General features: G+C 34.7%; 2 protein-coding genes and 1 long non-coding RNA gene across 5 annotated transcripts; 1 reads left to right on the top strand and 2 right to left on the bottom strand.

The window, feature by feature from the left end:
* Positions 1-147: 147 nt before the first annotated feature.
* On the bottom strand, positions 148-5,683 carry ydjc (YdjC chitooligosaccharide deacetylase homolog). 3 transcript variants are annotated; one of them, XM_052556232.1, is made up of 6 exons: positions 5,623-5,683; positions 3,751-3,929; positions 2,353-2,509; positions 1,707-1,806; positions 1,280-1,457; positions 148-1,044 (listed from the first exon to the last, which is right to left on the bottom strand). In XM_052556232.1, the coding sequence occupies exons 2-6, from the start codon at positions 3,912-3,914 to the stop codon at positions 696-698; spliced, it is 948 nt and encodes a 315-aa protein (XP_052412192.1). In that variant the 5' UTR covers positions 3,915-3,929; positions 5,623-5,683; the 3' UTR covers positions 148-695. The 3 variants fall into 3 exon arrangements, with proteins under 3 accessions (XP_052412192.1, XP_052412191.1, XP_052412190.1); XM_052556231.1 differs by lacking the exon at positions 5,623-5,683 and adding an exon at positions 5,011-5,173; XM_052556230.1 differs by lacking the exon at positions 5,623-5,683 and adding an exon at positions 4,392-4,991.
* A 953-nt stretch (positions 5,684-6,636) lies between these two features.
* LOC127957613 (stromal cell-derived factor 2-like protein 1) lies at positions 6,637-9,253 on the top strand. Its single transcript, XM_052556233.1, has 3 exons — positions 6,637-6,908; positions 8,173-8,369; positions 8,465-9,253. The coding sequence occupies exons 1-3, from the start codon at positions 6,731-6,733 to the stop codon at positions 8,741-8,743; spliced, it is 654 nt and encodes a 217-aa protein (XP_052412193.1). The 5' UTR covers positions 6,637-6,730; the 3' UTR covers positions 8,744-9,253.
* A 4,520-nt stretch (positions 9,254-13,773) lies between these two features.
* LOC127957288 (uncharacterized) lies at positions 13,774-16,888 on the bottom strand. Its single transcript, XR_008153759.1, has 2 exons — positions 14,669-16,888; positions 13,774-14,341 (listed from the first exon to the last, which is right to left on the bottom strand). It is a non-coding gene; the product is annotated as an uncharacterized LOC127957288 (long non-coding RNA).
* Positions 16,889-19,192: the final 2,304 nt, after the last annotated feature.

Here is a 19,192-nt window from a genome sequence, read left to right as displayed (position 1 = left end):
TTAAGCACATTATAAAATGTTTCAAAATATAGTGCAGCAAAATTGCTGTGCTCATGTATTACTGATTTTTTTTTTTTTACTTTAAATCCTAAATCACTTCCACCATTGTAATACTACCATTTTTAAATCTCCGAAAGAAAACTAGAGTAAAATGAACTCTTTATTTTAGGTTCATAAAATATCATAAATACATTTGTTAAAAACACTGTACCAAAAATACCTTTCATTTTTAAATATATAAAGTAATTGCTACATGTTTAGTTGACTGAAAATCTTCATATAGTTTGTTACACATATATGGAATTGCTGTTAAGATTAACAGTTCTCTGCAATATTAATATCAGTATTTGAGAGAAACTTGCTCGGATGAGGCAACATTTTCAAAAACAAATCCAGATAAAATTGCACTTTTCTCTTATAAGGACACAAATTAAAAACTAAATGTCTTGTTGAACCATTTAAAAACAGGTCAATCTAATAGTACCTTGTGTTTCTGTTGAATAATTAGAATATAGTTTTGGCTCTACTTCAAGTAGCAGCTTCAAATTGTTTCATATGGGCTTTGGAAGCAGCACAATGAAACAGAATGCCGATTTTTCTGTCTTTCCCAAACCAAGCACTCATACTCTAAAGACTAATTGAGGTATCAGGTAAGCTCTTAAAGGAGAACACCCCAAATCCTCTGTTTGAGATGTTTAAAAGTCTTTAAAGGCACAGAGGTGGATCCCCTGTTGCCTGTAGTAGTTAAGCACTAAAGGGTCCTTCAAAGTATTCAGCTCGTGTAGTCTGTCTGCGGACTGTGAGAAGTCGTCCGGTCCTTCTCCACATCCGCCCTGGTGAGGCTGACTGGGATATCCTGGATGCACCATGAGCTCTGCTGTAACCGGACAATAGGAGTCGGTCGTGGCATCACTGGACTGTATCAATGGGGAGCACACACGGTCATCTAGTGTAGCTTCCAGCGTGAAGCCCAAAGCGCGTTTCAGGTTGGACACAGACATGTTCTTACCCATGGTGCTCAGGCCCAGGTAAACGTCAGGCCATCTGAATAGATAGGCAAATCCAGTATATAGTTGATTTGATTTCATCAGGTAAAAATGTAAGGATAACATGTCATGCATACTGTGTAAATATACTGTGCCTAATGTATTTGAAGGACAAAAGTGATTATTAAAATGTAACCAAACCTGCCCTAATAACTATACAAGATACTATAAATGAGGTAAATATTCCTAAAACCTCAACAGGTGCATATCATTTAAAATGTTGCCTCACAAACCTAATCCCATGGCGATGAAAGACCTCGATCGATTCCAGGGCATCTTTTTCAACCTGTGCATTGAAGTCCCGCAGATGCGGCGGGAGGAAGGTACAAAATTTAAGTCCGGGTTCTATGGGGACCCGTGTGTAGGTGATTCCAAAATCAGAGAGAACTTGTGCAAACACCTCTCGCACCTCTGAAAAACATGGCAAAACATAAAAAGCTTAGGGATGACCTTTATTGATGTTACAAAATATTGCTTCCTATTAAGACTAAAATCCAGACAAAAATGCATCAGTTTCCACAAAAATATTAAGCAGCACAAGCGTTTTCCACATTTATAATAATAAGAAATATTCATTCAGCGTCAAATCAGCATATCTGAATGATTTCTAAAGGATCATGTGAGAATGAGTAATGATGCTGAAAACAAACCCGCTGTTACCTGGCAGAATGTGCACATGCTGGTGGCCGTCCATATGGTAGGGCATGTGGCCAACCAGTTCACAAAATCGATTTACCTGGGCTCTGAGCTCGGCCTCCACCTTTTAAACCCAAAACACATCATAACAGAATCAAACAAACTAAGCTGTGTTTGGTTCTGAAGTCTTAAACTTTAAAATGGTTTAATACTGCAAGTTTAAACAGGTTGTTCCATGAACAGTACTATCCTTAATTACTTTAATTCTTATAAATAAAAGAGGTTAAAGGCCAAAAACACCATCTTACCGAAACTAAACTTTATTAAACAACTGGTTACATTTACAACAAGGTGGAAAATGGTTATGTAAAAGTTTTTGGGGCAAACACTCTTGACTAACATTAGTGCAGTTTTAATAATACAAATTATAAAAGTGATTTTACCACCACTTAGGATTCAAATAGTGGTAGGTATTTTAAATGCTGCTTTAAAATTTAGAGCACATAATACCATAACTCCTCTTAGAAGCAATAAGTGTAATAAAGTCCTTTCATGTTCTTTGAGTAACCTTTGACACTGCTGTTTAACATGAATACAGTCACATACACTGTGATGTAAACACACAGCATGGTTTGAATGCATTCACGTGTGACTATCGGTTTCTGTGTACCTCTGACATCTTGAGCTGGCCACTCTGCAAAACTTCCCGGAAGCCCATCTTGCCATGGAAGAATCCATCCTTGTTGAGGAGTGTTGAACCCTTCAGATCCTGAGAGACTGGAAGACCCTCTGAGAGATTCGCATGGAGTCCGATGGGGATGTGATTCCTGTGTGCGAGAAGAGCAGTGTTATTTTAGATTTTATTGCTATTTTGAATCGATTTTCCATTCTCATTTAAATTTTACTTTGTTTTAGTCATTTTATGTTTTTGTCTTTCTTTTCTTTTTTAAGTATGATTTTTAAAAATGTTTTTAAGAATTATATATATATATTATTTGCTTGAAAATATAACAAAAGTAGTAATATTGTGAAAATTTTTACTTTTTAAAATAACAGCTTTCTGTTTGAATATAGTTAAAAATGTAAATTATTGCTGTGATCAAAGCTATATTTTTAGCATTATTGTCTTCAGTGTCACATGACCCTTCACAAATCATTCTATGCTGATTTGCTGCTTATATATATATATATATATATTTATTTATTTATTTATTTATTTATTTTTTCATCAATATTTAAAACAGTTGAAAAAAATGTCATGATGCTTTTTTTGTTTGTTTTGTTTTGTTATAGAAATTAATTATTTTATTTAGCAAGTAGAGCACAAAATATATATTTCAGATAAATGCTGTTCTTCTGAACTTTCTATTCAAAGAAACCTGAAAAAATCTACTTAGCATTTTTTAACATCATAACAAAATGTTTTTTGAGCAGCAAATCAGAATATAAGAATGATTTCTGAAGAATAGTGACTGGAGTATTGATGCCAAAAATACAGCTTTGAAATCACAGGAATAAATTATTTAAATAGTACAAATATTTCAGACTAGTACTGTTTTGCTGTATTTTGGACCAAATAAATCAGGCCTATACTTATATACATATATATATATATATATATATATATATATATATATATATATATATATATATATATATATATATATAAAAACCTTAAAATCTTACTGTTCAAAAACCATTTGACTGGATATAGTTTTATTCATTTTATAGTTACATTTTTATTTTGTGTTTGTTATTATAGAAAACCAAGTTAAAATGAAAAGTTTCTTAGCAATAAGCTATAATAAAATTCTTAATAGTTATTAGAATAACAAAAATGCTTTTTTTTTTTTATTAAGTTTTAATTAACCATAATAACATTTTGTCTAATCTCTACACACTATCAGTAGGCCTAGTCTTATATTTGGCAATAGGTTTAAAAGACTTGCATAATCATTAGGGAAAGTGTTGTAACATTCTGTTTGAATGTAAGATACTCAAAAATTGATATCATATTTTCATATTCATCTGCTTGAGATGAAAAGTAGTTGAAAATCAGCCGCAGGACCTTTTAGCCAGCTCTGCCGCGTGCTCCGCTGAGACTGCATTGACCAGAAGAGAGACATTAGAGATCCCACCAGATCTGAAGCAGTCCACAATCCCTTGATTTCTTCTCTCGCAGTACCCGAAATCATCTCCTGTCACCACCAGCTTCACCTTGGCTTGAGGCATCTTCTCCTCGCCTTGCTGATGAAAGACAAAAACACCAGACTACACATTGACCAATATATCCTCTTTAGGTTCAATACTGATGCTTTTTACATTAAGCAGAATTACATTTACTTATTTCTGTATTTTGAAACAATGACTAAAGGATCTTTAGACAGCACTAAATAATATGTATCAAAATAGTTTATAAATAATATTAGGTAGTATTGACAATACTTGTTGCTAATTATGTCATTACATGAAGATTTGCTTGATCTAAAAAGCCATATATTTATTTGTATCTTTATTGTAAAATGGATATGTTTAATCGTAAAGCTATTCGCGTAATACCTGGAAATGAACTGCGGCTGTTTTATTTCATTATTAGACTGAATTGTATTATTGTAATATTAATAAAACGCTGTTATAACACTACTATATATATATCAACTTAAAACGCTGAGTAATTATGAAAACCATGTATTAAAAAAGTTACTTTACCTTTTGTTTTGCCTTATTCTCAACAGATGGTGCCATCAGGGAATATCCAACATATAAAAATACTAACCGATGAAGCGAGATCCGGTGATACTGACCAATATTTACTGACAGCCGATGAAACGTAGATATCCGTTAAAATAGCCGTATAAAACCGATTATTTATCTCTTAAAAGGGCAGAAACTTCCATATGAACACAGACAGAGAAGTCTTAATCTCTGAGTCATAAAACCCAATCATTGAGGAAACGATCCTTGAGTCAACGCGTCAAACCACACGTCATTCAACATCATCTGTTTAAAGACAAAACGAAACGAAACGAGTCGAGACGGTTTGTATGAAACGCGAGTCTCAGCTCCGGCAAAGCTGCTTACCGGGGAATCACCGGCTCGTTAATAAGACAGATCTAAAACTCTGCCGCTTTATTCGTCTGGTCGGTGTTAACACGAGAAGCTGCTGCTATCCATCACATATGGTGGTGTACAATCGCATCTATCATACTGCTTATAGATTTACTCCGCTGAGAAACAAGCAAACAAACGTTTATAATTTCAAAGGGACTAATTGTTTTTGTGATGTACGTTACTCCTGGCTAGCAGTAATAATGTGGTAAACGCTTACCCATTTTATTGCGAGGTTCTTGCCATTAGTCCTTTTTACAATGTATCTAACGCGGTGCGGAGAGAATGACCATCTGGAGACGTAAAACTGCAATTTCCTTTTCCGGAGTTGCAACGCCCTCTACCGGATGTGAACAAAACAACGCCACATGTGCAAATGGGCCTACGAGGTGTCAAAGTTTCTCTTCCTGATTTATATCAGTCTATTTTTAAATTTAAAACATTTGTTTTCAATGGATATTTTATATATATATATATATATATATATATATATATATATATATATATATATATATATATATATATATATATAATTATTATTATTTTTAATATGTATATTTTTTTAAATAAATATAGATATATTCATTTCATATTATCAATGCTTACCATTTGTTTTTAAATTATACATTTGATTTTGTCCAAGATGTTGGCAACCAAAAACACGATATGCCACTTTAGGAATAAAAGAGACTGAATCAAAAGATGACAGTGTGGTGTTTTAGAAAATAGATATTTTATAGATTACGTTAAAAACTTATTGTGAACATATTTAGAAGTTTTTAATCAGCTATTATTTAAAAACAGTAATAAACTATGCTTTAGGCATACTCACCAGGGCCAGGACAGTGTTATTAAGCTGAATGTTATCCTACAGGCAGCAGGTGTGACTTTTGCTTACGTGTCTGTGGAGGCTTTTGAATGTTTTCCCAAGACACGTAACCTTATTCATAAAGAGAGGGAGGGGATCATGTTTGTGAACTTTCTTTCCGCATGTTCATGAAGTGTTTTTAACGTCAGCCACCTGATGTAGAAATTATATATGCATGGCATCACTTACATTATGTGTTAGAATACACTATAGCTCAACAGTTAACTAAAAACAGTGAGAGTTCAATTACTATTTGAAATTTGATACATTTCGCTTCAAAACAATTAATCTCTGAAACATGTCTTTTTATTAATTAATATTTATATGTCTAGCTTTTGTTAAACGCAAGAATGCATGTTAAATTAGGACTACGCTTTATATTCTTGGCTAATCAAAATGAGATAAAATATAATAAAATGTTAAATAATACAATTAAATAAATACAATCTAAATATAATAAATAAGGTAAATATGAGGTAGTTTTAACCAAAGGTTAACCTGTGCAGGTTGTCATGTGTAAATGTCGAAATGTTATACAATTAATTAATTAAAAAAACAAAACAGTGGTTTGATTATTCAGTTTGTTTACTTTTCTTTTCTTTTTTACGTTTTAGTACTATTTTCTTATTAACTTATAGTGTGATAACATGCCCTAATAATAATAATAATAATAATAATAATAATAATAATAATAATAATAATAATAATAATTCGAATCACTGAATCCAGACATTTTAGCAATTCTTTCCGAAAAAAAAAAATATAGTGTTAATTGATACTGTTAATTCATTACCAGAATTTGTAAATATCTATTAATGCATTTTAAAATGCATGAATAAACTTTTAGTAATATTTCTAGTTTATTTGAATGTACATGTACATGAACTAATGATCATTAAAATGTCGTGACGTCACACCACCCTAGCCCAATCACTGGTTTCCGTGTGTGCGCGTGGACCACTTCCTTGTTTTCGGACTTGTCATGATGTGATTGGTTAGAAAGCGTGTCAGCGTTTGAATGGGGTTCTTCGTATCCATCTTTCTGTGATGTACATAGGCACGAGCTGTAACAATGGGAGCATTAAGAGTTCTGTCTGTCTTTCTGGATGTCATTTTGGTGGCTTTCATGTTTGCCCAATGCGGCGCTCGTGATCTGGACTCCAGCTACGTGACGTGTGGATCTGTGGTCAAACTGCTGAACACTCGTCACAGCGTCAGACTTCACTCGCATGATGTCAAATACGGATCAGGTAGAACCACTATCTGTCTATAGAATCATAAACTTCAGCCATTTAGTTCTCAGAGAATGTTTATGTTCTAGTTGACAGCTTAATCTTCACTTTTAGTCTTTTGTAATGCACGTATATTGATGATATTCCTCAGTGTATTATCAGCTGGTGCATGTATGCATTAGCCAGGAAGCTAATGAATGCTAAGATTTCTAATCAGTTAACAGTAAAGTACTGTATTTGTATTTCCGTAAACCAGTTATAGACTCTCATTCGTCCCCAGTGGATTATTTTTGTTGGTTCGGATGTATTGTGTTTACCTGAGAGATTTATGTAATCATGACGACAGGTGCACTACAAAATACTAAAAAGTACCGTGATAATACCATATATTTATGTACAGTGGTAATACATATATTTATTAATGTGGCTTTTTAAATTTTTTTTTATTATTTTTTATTTATTTTTTTGCAGGTTTTTGAATTTTCTGTTAAAAAAACTTGCTCTGTAATATCTGTTAAACTGTAACTGTACCTGTATTGGAAATTTAGCTTTGTTATGGTTAAGATTTAAAAGTATGTAACAATACAGAAACTTACCATAATAATAATAATACATATGTTTTATAATGTTTTTTTTAAAGTGCTGCTTAGATTAGATTTTTGTATAATTATATGTGTCTATACATAAATAGACTGATATATATATTTACATTAACAATGATAATAAATGTAATAATAAAATGATATTTCACTCAGATGTTAGCAGTTGTTTAGGTAAAATTGTTGTGTAATTATCTGTATGCGTCTATACAGAAATTGACCAAAAATAACTTAGTAATAAATAGTAAACAAAATAACTTAATAATAAACAAAATGATCCTCTGAATATCATGAATAATAAACAAGATTAGAAATTATTATTATTATTATTATTGTATTATAACATTAATTCCTTACAAATATTTCTAAATATTACACTTCGTTTATAATTATTTATGACTATGTATTACAACGCACATTATGAATAATTATAATTCATTATACCCCTTAATAACCCCTTGTAATGCATCATACATAAACACTTTAAGTAAAGTGTTAGCTTACACAATATATAATGCATGACTTATGTCTTGTTCAAATCAAAATGTAATATGGGATGCAAAGGTATTAAAATTTTCTTTGAGTACTTTGGAGTACTATATAATGAATATGAGGTCCAAGATGATATCCATATCAAATAAATATATGCTCAAATAATAGATTGTTTACACGATGCCCTGCAGGAAGTGGCCAGCAGTCGGTAACCGGTGTGGATTCTGCCGATGATGCCAACAGCTACTGGCGTATCCGTGGAAAACCAGACAAAGTTTGTCAGCGTGGGGAGCCCATTCGATGCGGTCAGGCCATCCGAATTACACACATGAAGACCGGACGCAACCTACACTCACATCACTTTAGCTCTCCACTGTCTAACCATCAGGTAGATCCACACAACACTCTCCTCTCTTAACTTACATGTTCAGATGACTGTAATTCACTGGATTTGAATCACATTGATTTGTTTTATGTCTGCAGGAAGTGAGTGCATTTGGTGAAAATGGAGAAGGAGATGATTTAGACGTATGGACCGTGCAGTGCGGCGAAACATACTGGGAACGTGACGACGCAGTGCGAATTAAACACGTTGCCACTGAGGTTTTCCTCAGTGTGACTGGAGAGCAGTACGGTCAACCAATCAGAGGCCAGCATGAGGTCCATGGAATGCCTTCACCCAATCAGCATAACTACTGGAAGGTGATGGAGGGGGTTTTTATTCAGCCCAGCATTGATCCAGCGCGCCACGATGAGCTCTGATGATTCCACCGGCTACATTATCGTAGCAAGCGACTGAGAACTCCACTCAAACACGCTGTGAACCTAAACCTTCAGTTTCTATAAAGTTTTACTTTTATTGGTCAAAATTGTGTGATGCAATTTTTGAAAAAAGTCACCTGCAAAAAGAACTTCACAGGCAAATAGGTTTGTTTTACTAGATTGCTTATGATTGGAATGTGTTTTTTTTTTTTTTGTACAAAAAAAAATTACAATTAAATGACATGCCAGGATTTGGGGGTTTAAAACGGAGTATTTTTTATTATTTATATTAGGTTTGATTACTACTGGAACAAATGGCATTGTGCTATGAAATAGTGTTTTTGCACACATGAAATTAAATTCAATATGGAAAAATATCAAATGGTCATATCTGCTTTGGTTTAAGTTTTCTATGTTTCTGTTATACCCAATAGTTGTTTTCCCCATCATACTGTATGTGACCCGATATGTACATATTTGGTGAAAGCTTAAATAAAGTTTTTGAAAACATACTGTAGGTTTTTTTTCAGTTAAAACAACATACTTAAAAAAAAAATCATAGAATGAAAAAACTGTAAATGAGCAGATGCATTGTTGTGATGCCCAGTTTCTGAATACTGTCAATACATATTGCATACTATCTAGACTTTATTAAAGATTACTCTAAAATTAAAATCACCTGTCAAGATGATTATTTCTGCTTCTAACTCTCGCTTCTCTGGAAAATGAAAGATGACACACAGCATCCAAATGGGGGCAGCATTTAGCAAGTGTTTGGCAAACACCGCATGAATATCGAAAAGAAGGAAATATCACTGTCTGTGAAACGTGTGTCTAGGACAGTATACGTGATGTTTAATAACTCACAACGCGGACGTAAAGTGAGGACAAATGACTTACCCTTATATATTGGAACAATGAAACGCTAAACATCTAGATGGCCAAATAATGCTGTTTTAAAAGAATATATTGTGTTAAACGGACAGTTAATTCGTATATTTTGTTAATCAAACAAACAAACACTAACTGCTATAGCTACTGCGCTATTATTTATGTTGAGACTTTTTTTTGTCAGGTTGATTTTAATCAAATCTTTACAAAGATTCGTCATGGTAAGCAGAGATTCCGTCGAAATGTGCTCATTAAATTGAAACCAAACGAAAGATTCTTTAATCTTACACTGTTTGAATCAGATAGGCTATCATTTTAATTTATTGTGGTTTTAATGTAGCATCCACTGAGTGAATAGTTACTTTCTAATTAGTTGTTCCAAATGGTTTAGCCTTGTACTATAACACAGCGTAACAGCAACGGCAATACGCTAAGACAAAAGGGAAAAAAAATAAAAACAAAAAAAAAATTGTCAAATAGGTGAATTACTGTTTTTATAGCCGAACTATTTAACTTATTGAACTTCCTTGACTGATACCGTGGCTTAATCTGTCCTGTAATGTCTTGTTCCTCTTCTGTGCAAATTTAAATTTTGATATTTAAATGGTTTTGGTTTTGTAAATTTGACTTACCATAGTGTATCCCACCACTGCTGTCCAGATGTGATGCAGTATGACCGCTGATGACTCTCCTCCTGAGGGATGTCAAAACCAAAAAAATCCCTTTTGTATCTCCCCTCACTATTTTAGGATGATGCTGATTTGAGTAATGGAAGAATGCAGATAATGAGAATTAAACCGATTAGATTAATAATAACGTCCCACCTATTTTAGTAGAAACCGGTTATGTAGTCTTGTAAATATCTGAACAGACATGAGTGTAAAAGCATATGTTATAATAACATTATGGAACATTAGTAGTACATGATGCTCAACATCGTAATTAGCAGACAATGAAACTTTTATTGAGTTAATTAAGTTTTCCTATTGCTAATTTACACTTCAATTAACATGAAGTAATAACGTAAGCATAATCTAATTTAACGGTTCCTGATTTATCAATGAAAATAAAATGAGTTGTCAAACAGCCTTTCTTTAACTAAGATGTTATTTTATCACTAATGCGAATTTTATAAGTTTTGTAAACGAGTAGGCTAGACCTACTCATTTAAGCTTAATGCAAATAAATTGTTGCCCAAACATTTTTTAATTTTGTAAGAAGGTAGAGTTTGCATCGTAAGAGGAAGCGGATTGATTTTTTTTTCTTCCGTCTTCCCAGAAGATGGCGACATAATATAACACAGTGGTTGCGTATTTTCGCTAGTCAGTCACCTATTATAAACTCTAGTATCTAAAAAGATTCATCTAATATGGTACAGAGAAGTGGCTTATCTAAACCGAGCTGCTTCTGTATTAAAAACACTTGTTTTTATTCTCATACTGTATTACGTTATATGTGCCTTCATTGTCGATTCGACACACTGCAGCTGTTTGTCGGCTATATTCTTACAACGCAACATAATAAAGAAAACCTTTTCTCTGGTTGTCAGGATCACTCATCAGAGCTGTCACCATATCTGAGACACAATCTTGACGCAGTGCCATACTGCACCAAGAGAGAAGCACATGGTTTTAATAGCTCAAAAGCTCTTTATTGCACTATTCATTATCAAATTAATAGCTGGGCTGAGTATCCACGTGGATGGGGTAGACATGAAAACACGTCCTCACAGGGTGGAGTGAAGAGCTATGATAAAAAAAAAACACCATACTCAAGAGAAGACAAGCATTTGGGTTCCAACATGACTGAATGGCGAGCATGAGAGTGACTAGGAAATTGAAGTGTTTGAGGTCGAAATACTATGGGAACCACTACGACTGGATCTGAAATATGCCTTTAGAAAGTCACCTTGATTGCAAAATGATCTAAGTCAATTTAAGAAACTCCAGAAGCACAAAAGACGTAATTTGTCATATTAGCAGTAAATTAATGCACAATTAAAAAAATAATAATAGGCTAATTAAGCCATTTACATCAAGGACGATAACGATATTTAGATTTAAAATGGGCTAGCTGTGCTTGGCGCACGTTATTGTGCTTATAGGTGGACCCTAATTTGGTTATCGTTGTAAAAAAAAAAAAAAAAAAAAGGTAATGTGGATTTTCAACAAGCATTTGGAGGTGCAAAATCTAAATGAATCTTTAAACCTAAAAAAATGTCATCTTAAATATGGTCAAGCAACCAAATCAACTGCAAGACTATAAACCACATAGAACTTTCTTACAATACACTAAGGCAAGTAAATATCGTTATGGACATTTCATCATATCTGAAGATACAATAGCATTTTGCATGAATTGCTGCCATACACCTGAAATAAAGTGACATTTAACTTCGCAAGCAGGCGATACACATTTTTTCTACAGTTAATAACAGCATTTAAGAAAAACACATAATTACGTATTTGATGCATTTTGCTTTTATTGAATTCTGATTATGTACAGACCAAATTAAAGATTTGCAAAAAAAATTGCTTGTATTCCTCATTCCAAAGTCACTTTGGATAAAGCATTTGCTCAATTAATAAATGTAAACAGCAACCAAAACTTACAAAAGTTCTATGGATAGATTAGCGCATGCTTTGTGGCTCATCTGGGTTTAAGCATGCAGGGGAGCATGTAATTTGTGGTAAATAAGGGATAGGTGTGTGTTTGGTGGTCTGGTCCAGTGGACTGATGCCCTTTCATTATTGCACTGCTAGCTGCAGCTCCCACAGTAGTGCAACAGGGAAAGAGTGTCAGGCAACAGACAAACAATGGGACCAGGAACATGTTCACACAAACAGAAAGGGTTTAAAGATAATCATATTCCACTAAACTGTTATAATTTCTAAATAGCCAAATGCATTCCAGCCATTTCAGGTGGTCTAAGACATTAAACACTAATTCAACAGCCTTTGGAAATACACCTGTCAATCTCTGATCATCACAAGAAATGCTTTCCCATGCCTTTCACGATCCAGATCTCAGACCTCACACAGCTTCATATTACTTCATGCATACACATACTCACTCAAGGTTAACCTATTGATTATGAGATCATGACATTTACTAAATAAAAACTATTTGAAACAACATTTAGAGAGCTAGATTTTTATCATGCATGACCTGAAATTCAGCATTCCTCACATACAATAAAGGATATTCAGTTAAAATGTTCAGCTGTCAATAGTATTTTTCAGTTACATGTGCAAAAAAAAACAATTTTCAAATACAAATTGAGGTAAAAACAGTTGTGTTTTTAAATATCAATATTAAATATGGCCATCAGAGAAACCAAGGAAGTTAAAATTGTTGTCTACTGGAATATGACAGTGCTGTGGTAATTTATTTCTCGATTAGACCTATAACATTGAGACGGTTCATCATGTTGAAGAAAAATTATACATTATCGAAAACAGAAATATTTCTTTCAAAATACATTGATGCCAGGAAAGCTGCTTTACAGTGGATAACTAGAGTAGTCTGAATAAACTGAATTATCCTGGGTCTATTACGTTTGCTCAAAATTAGTCACTATAAGACTTTGCAAAGGAGAGTGTGTTCTCTGACTTGATATAATTCATATTAGGAAAGGTTTAAAATGTAATCGCTGTTAAGTGTTTGCACTGCTAAAAGGAAGATATAACCACATCAAAATGTTTGTGGGGCATTTAGTTTAATATTAAATGGGTGTTATTTATTGTATTTCAAATTAAACGATTTAGAGAAGCAAACCCATTCTTTCTCCACAAAAGAATTCACAGACTGATATCTTGTCAAACCTCAGCACAACATTATTGTGCATTTTATTAAAAATGACCATGGACAATCAAATCCTTGAATGTTCCTGAAATTGCAGATTACCCTTAAAGTCAAGACCCTATAAGCAATATTGCACTACTCCATAAACAGTGAAAAAAGCAGAGGCAATATTGATAGGGTCTCGCCTGCAAGATGCAGTTATCATGAAAATCACACAGCACTTAGATAGCACGGCTGTGCAAAACACAATATCTAGGGGTTTAAATCCCTAAATGGTTAGACTGAAAATGGTTCCTGCTCTACAACACGATACGCAAACCTCTTTGTGACATCTGACCCTCCACAGCCTTAAACCAAAGTGAACAGCAAAATGCTGAACAGAATTCAGTTAAGTTTATTTGCTGCCAAACAACATGCTTCATGAAATGTTGTTTAATATAGCAAAAATGTTGAGGGTTGTGTAGGCCACATGGTTGAGTTTAAATGCTTTCATCTATAATAATACAATTTAATATACATTTGTCAAGGAATTACCAAGAATAGGTAGAATCATTTAAATATACCATGTGACTTTTTTTTTCTCTCAAAAACATCATTAAGCACATCTGCCATTTTAAATGGGCAACTTAAAAAATAATCTTCTAATACCAATACATGCATGCTATCAATAAAGACAAACTTTCTTTCAAAGCCACGCAGATGGCATTCAAATATGAGAAACACCGAGTAGAAAGCATATTGTAGGCCCTTTGGTTATCTTCGTCCAAAAGCAGTCTTGGTGCTCTGCAATTCCAAGCATACCAGCTTCTGCCTTGGAGTTAACGACATGCTTCAACAGGATGTTTTTTTTCCTCTCCCTTGGGAATTTCACATTGAACTCACATGCATGATCTTACTTGTCCCCTATGGTAATAAAACACGTTAAACAATTTACCAATCAGGTTTCATCAAGTGAACTTGCAGTCAAAATGTTGTATCACGACAAGAGGGCAAGAATACGACACCACAAAGTTACAAACAACTAGTATAGGGTATAAACTGACCACACTGAATAACCAGTAGTGGTCCTGTATGTGTATCCTGTAGGTAAAGTTACGCGCTGTTTACTAATCCTATAGTATGTAAATACGCGCCATTTCGATAATACGAATACGTGTGGCGATTTTACAATGTTCTACATAATAAGAATACAGAATGCGCTACCAAATCTGTAGGTGAAGGCAAACTTACCACTCCTCATGTGAAGCTTCAAAGCCATCTAGCTAAGAGCTGAGCCAGGATCATGAGAACAGAGGAGCTGTAGGCCTCAGTATGCTATAGTGGCCTATGAATGTGCTGCGCATGCGCGTTGCGGTATAGCGCAACATTCCTCATACACCCAGTTCAGACCGGTGAGTCTCAAGCTTACATTCTACTGTAGAGCCCCGATATATACGCGGCAATGATAAATACTCCAGATGATAAAAAGGAGAAATCTTGTAATGGTCTGTTTTAAAACACTACGTGCGAAATTATCATGCAGTGTTTTTTAAAAGACCATAAAATACTTTACGCGAATCCACACAACTATTATTAAACAGGCCTAATAATAATACGATTTTTATTAAATGTCATGAAAATGACAAATTTATGTTATGACGTAAGATTAGACCCTTCCTTTGAACAAAACAGAATAAAGCGTGCATTTTCATAAAAGGGAGATTTAAATAAATCAAATAACCCAGACACAGTCAAGTCATGAAGGTCTACTTTAAATGGTTCCTCTGTTTTTTTCTTCTCCTTCTTCTTCTTCTTCTTGTCATATGACAACAAAACGGTTGATGATTGTTTGTTAGAACATGCAATTCTAAACATTAAAGAATTATCCATTTAAAATTTACAGACTTCTTATGCCAATATTGCTTTTTTTATCAAGATTTGTAGCTTTTAAAAGTGTTTTACAATCTCAGCAGTTACACCACCTAGACATTTTAAGTCCCAAACTCGGAAAAAAAAAGATATCGAAATAATTCACTGTTCATCATAAACTTTATTTTTGTACGAATTGCATGCAATATGTTTAATTAAAAAATACGAGACACACTATTGACTTAACTTTTATAGGCTATTATACAAAGTCTGTGTGTGTTGCGCCAGCCAGCAAATTCACACACACCGACCTGCCTACGTATCATTACAAGCAACTTTGTTCGGCCAGATATCCAGTCTTTTGATGGGACAACCGAAAAAGTTCAACTTGCATAACCTTGCAAATACTGACCAAGAGTAAAATGTCACTATGGACGACCCCCCTCCTCACATTCCCTCCGTTTCCTCCCCTCTTGGAAAGGGACCTGCCCCCTACATTCCTTACAAATAGTCCCATCCCCCACCGATCTGGCTCAAACAAGAGAATCATCCCTTCCTTCTGCCTTCTGGAAGAGCTCCTTCATTATAAATAAAAATCTAAATATATGGTTACACACCTACCAGCTCTGTTTAGTAGGGAGCTCCAGGGAGATGGGAGCACTGCTGTTACAAATACTTTGCATCAAACGGTTTAATTCTCATAGCACTGATTAATGTACAGGCTTATTTACGTGTAAGCGTTAGAGAACCCAATAATTGCGTTGGCTTTGAATTTACAATAAATATCTTAAATAACTCATTTGAAAAAGATAGGGGGAAAACATTCGATAATAAAGTTTAATTGCACGAAGAATAAAAGTATATAATTAAATCATGAAGAAAACAAATTCAGAATACAATTATTTACGTTTGTGATTTATATAGGCTACACCTCAAACAAATTATATATATATAAATTGTTCTTTAAAGAAAATAAATACAATTCAACACGTTGCTGTTGACTACAAAATGCATAGGGGGTGAAGCTATGTGCTACTGACATTTATGAATCGACAAAAGCATACAAAATGGCGTTTAGATGATTATTTACGTCCGCTCGTTATTATTCACTGCTTTTGTGCACCTCTTTGCCAGCAGGCCTCATACAGAAGTTCCCGAAATATGCAAAAGGTTGAGAAACTCACTTCAAAGCATTTTTGGAGTGTTACTTAATCGAACACGTGGTTTTCAATGCAAACGAAGACGACCTCAGTCGTACAAAATGTTCTTTCGAAGGAGGCGTGGTCTTGTAGGCATTTTCAATAAGTGGAAAAACCTGGTCACAGATATACCATAGCTCAAATACTGCAGTTCACACGCCTGGTGCATGCTCTGTAATAGTGCTGTTGGGCATGGAATCAATCCAACATCGTGCACACTTCTGGGCCCATATATCTAGGTGGTCTATATACTCGTGCAAAACCCCCTATTCGCTATTTGAAATAGTACTTAAATGCCCCTTAACAATATAGCGTTCGTCCCAGCTTTGTTTAAGGCTCTAGTGGGTGAGTAGGCGAAAGCCGAATGCAATGACAATACTATTGCACTGCTTGAGTAGATGGTTCAGTAGTGCAACATCGTCAAAGCAACAGACCTTAGCACAGCCGAGGTGCATGGGCCACCTTTGAACGGGCCTTCAACACAACGGGGCGAGATCACCCTTCATTGTTAAACTCAGTGAAGAAACGAGGTATATATATATATATATATATATATATATATATATATATATATATATATATATATATATATATATATATATATATATAAAATAGATCGGTATGCTTGAAGCCAGTAAAGATATTTGCTACATGTCTTGCTATATTGGCAACTTTAACGAATTACGCTTCGTTCTATTTTTCCTCGAGCTCGTCAGCATTTGTTGCCTTATAATTCTGTATTTGTGCAGCAACGCCATTGTGACGTCATAATACGTATTTATGGAATCAAACCATTACACCTGTTGTTATATCAAATGAAATGTAGACGAATACATTCAATGAGAGTGGGAGAACCCGAAAGCTTAGGGGAGGGGTGAAGGTTAGGCTACTTTTTCTTTCCTACTTTTTTATTTTTGTCAGCCAATGCCCTTTTAATATTGCACTGCTCATCTGACTGCACAGTAGTACAACAGAAAAAGGGCCCTGGTCAACAACAGTAAAGAAACTGAACAAGGGGGGTGTTATAACGGATTGAATTAAACTGATTTATCAAATATCACACGTGACCCACACAGAGGGAATCCACAAAAATTACTGGAAATTGTAATGTAAATCTTAGACCATGCATGTACTGATCATAACAGTAATTATGGTCATAATTAGCATAACACTGTTCATTTAACTTAAAGCAATTTATGTTTCCTATATGCGTATGTCTAAGAAAAAATAAGGAGTGCTGGAAGGCAAAAATAATAATAACAAATTAAAAATCTCCAAACCTTCCACCTGAGGTTTGCTGGCTGTTATTAAAGCTTAAAACGAGGGAAAAAACGCACATGTAATTATAAAAAACCAAGCAGGACGTGGCGAAATCTCCGAGTTAACATTAACATTTAGCAGCAATGGTTTCACACGTTTTTCATGCAGTTTCAGCATAATAGCGATGAACACAGTGCTTTGAGTGAGATACGAAGGAAGTAAGAAAAAAAATAGGGCAAAGAGCACAATCCCCGATACAGTATGAGAAACCTTCGTTTAATATGTATTATTCTTGTCCCCTTTGCCAAAGTGGCAATCTGAAACCCCCCCCGGTTAGGGGACAAGGTGAGGGGGCGGAGGCTCCTTAAGGTTGTTATTTTCAATGCATACATTAACAGTGCTTTTGGACACTTCGGGGGGAAAAAAACACGGAAGATTTTAATTTTTCCTCAAATAAACCTTTATATTTGGCTGAGATGTAAATATTCATCAGAGCTGAACAAATCATACTTTTTGGCTACCTAAAAACAAACATATTTATGCACAACCTCGTGCAAACATCCAGTACAATTTTACCCAGCAGTAATTACAGATATAAAATGATTTATAGAAATTGATAAGAACGTTTTTTTCCCGCAGTTAGAATGCCACTGTAAAAACACACAAAAAGCCTCGATTTCAATGCAAATTCTGAAATGTATCTACAAACAGCACTTGAAACAAAATAATTAATTCCTGCACATTTTGTTTCGGTTTATATAGACTTTACACCTAATGCAGCGATATCTTTAAAAATAAAAATAAAAGTGGCACATCGTGTTGCCACTTCTCTGTTTCACTTGAGCAGTATTTTCTAAATCGTTTATTTTACAGTTAACGTACTGATTTAGACTGTGTATAAAAACACGTGGAAAGCACGGACTAGGCTTCCCAGACCCTTTTGCAAGTTAAACATTGGCTTCTTGGGTATAATGTGAAGTAAGATGCTTTACATGGATTCCTCGGACTAAATAGGCTGCAACAGATCAACACTGATGACAACAGAAGAGAACGAAAGGAGATTGTTCCCTCGGACTGAATGACAGCCTGACAGACAAGACTTCTGAAACGCGATGCCCTCTTGATATCCTCACCAGCGCGCGCTTCACATTTCTAACTACAGCCATGTTAAGGGGCTTCTATGGCACCCCATTCGTCGTTCTCCCCACCCAAGCCGACTCAACGTTGTCGTTTTTGCCCCTGAGCTCCCGCCATTTCCACCAAACCACCCGGATGCTACTCACAAACAGAAAGAGGACCCCCTTAATTTCATGAATGGTACCTGGACAAGGGAGGGACAATCCTAGAAGCAGAAGACACCGACAAAAAGAGAAAAAAGTTGGACCGAAGGGTTGCAAGGCAAGAAGCGCGAATATCTTCCAATATCTTCGCATTCACCCCGCGTAAC

The sequence above is a fragment of the Carassius gibelio genome, chromosome B5 (genome assembly GCF_023724105.1).
Source record: "Carassius gibelio isolate Cgi1373 ecotype wild population from Czech Republic chromosome B5, carGib1.2-hapl.c, whole genome shotgun sequence".
Lineage (NCBI taxonomy): Eukaryota > Metazoa > Chordata > Actinopteri > Cypriniformes > Cyprinidae > Carassius > Carassius gibelio.
The sequence above is the reverse complement of the archived record's forward strand: the minus strand, read 5'-3'. Positions and strand labels throughout refer to the sequence as shown.

Excerpts from the sequence above, each read along its gene's own strand:
- LOC127957613 (XM_052556233.1), top strand. The coding sequence starts at position 6,731 with ATGGGAGCATTAAGAGTTCTGTCTGTCTTTCTGGATGTCATTTTGGTG. Across the intron at positions 6,909-8,172 it reads TGATGTCAAATACGGATCAG|GAAGTGGCCAGCAGTCGGTA; the intron begins GTAGAACCACTA and ends GATGCCCTGCAG. Across the intron at positions 8,370-8,464 it reads CTCCACTGTCTAACCATCAG|GAAGTGAGTGCATTTGGTGA; the intron begins GTAGATCCACAC and ends TTATGTCTGCAG.
- ydjc (XM_052556230.1), bottom strand. The coding sequence starts at position 4,427 with ATGGCACCATCTGTTGAGAATAAGGCAAAACAAAAG. Across the intron at positions 2,510-3,750 it reads GCGGCAGAGCTGGCTAAAAG|GAATCACATCCCCATCGGAC; the intron begins GTCCTGCGGCTG and ends TCTCGCACACAG. Across the intron at positions 1,807-2,352 it reads GCCAGCTCAAGATGTCAGAG|GTGGAGGCCGAGCTCAGAGC; the intron begins GTACACAGAAAC and ends TGGGTTTAAAAG.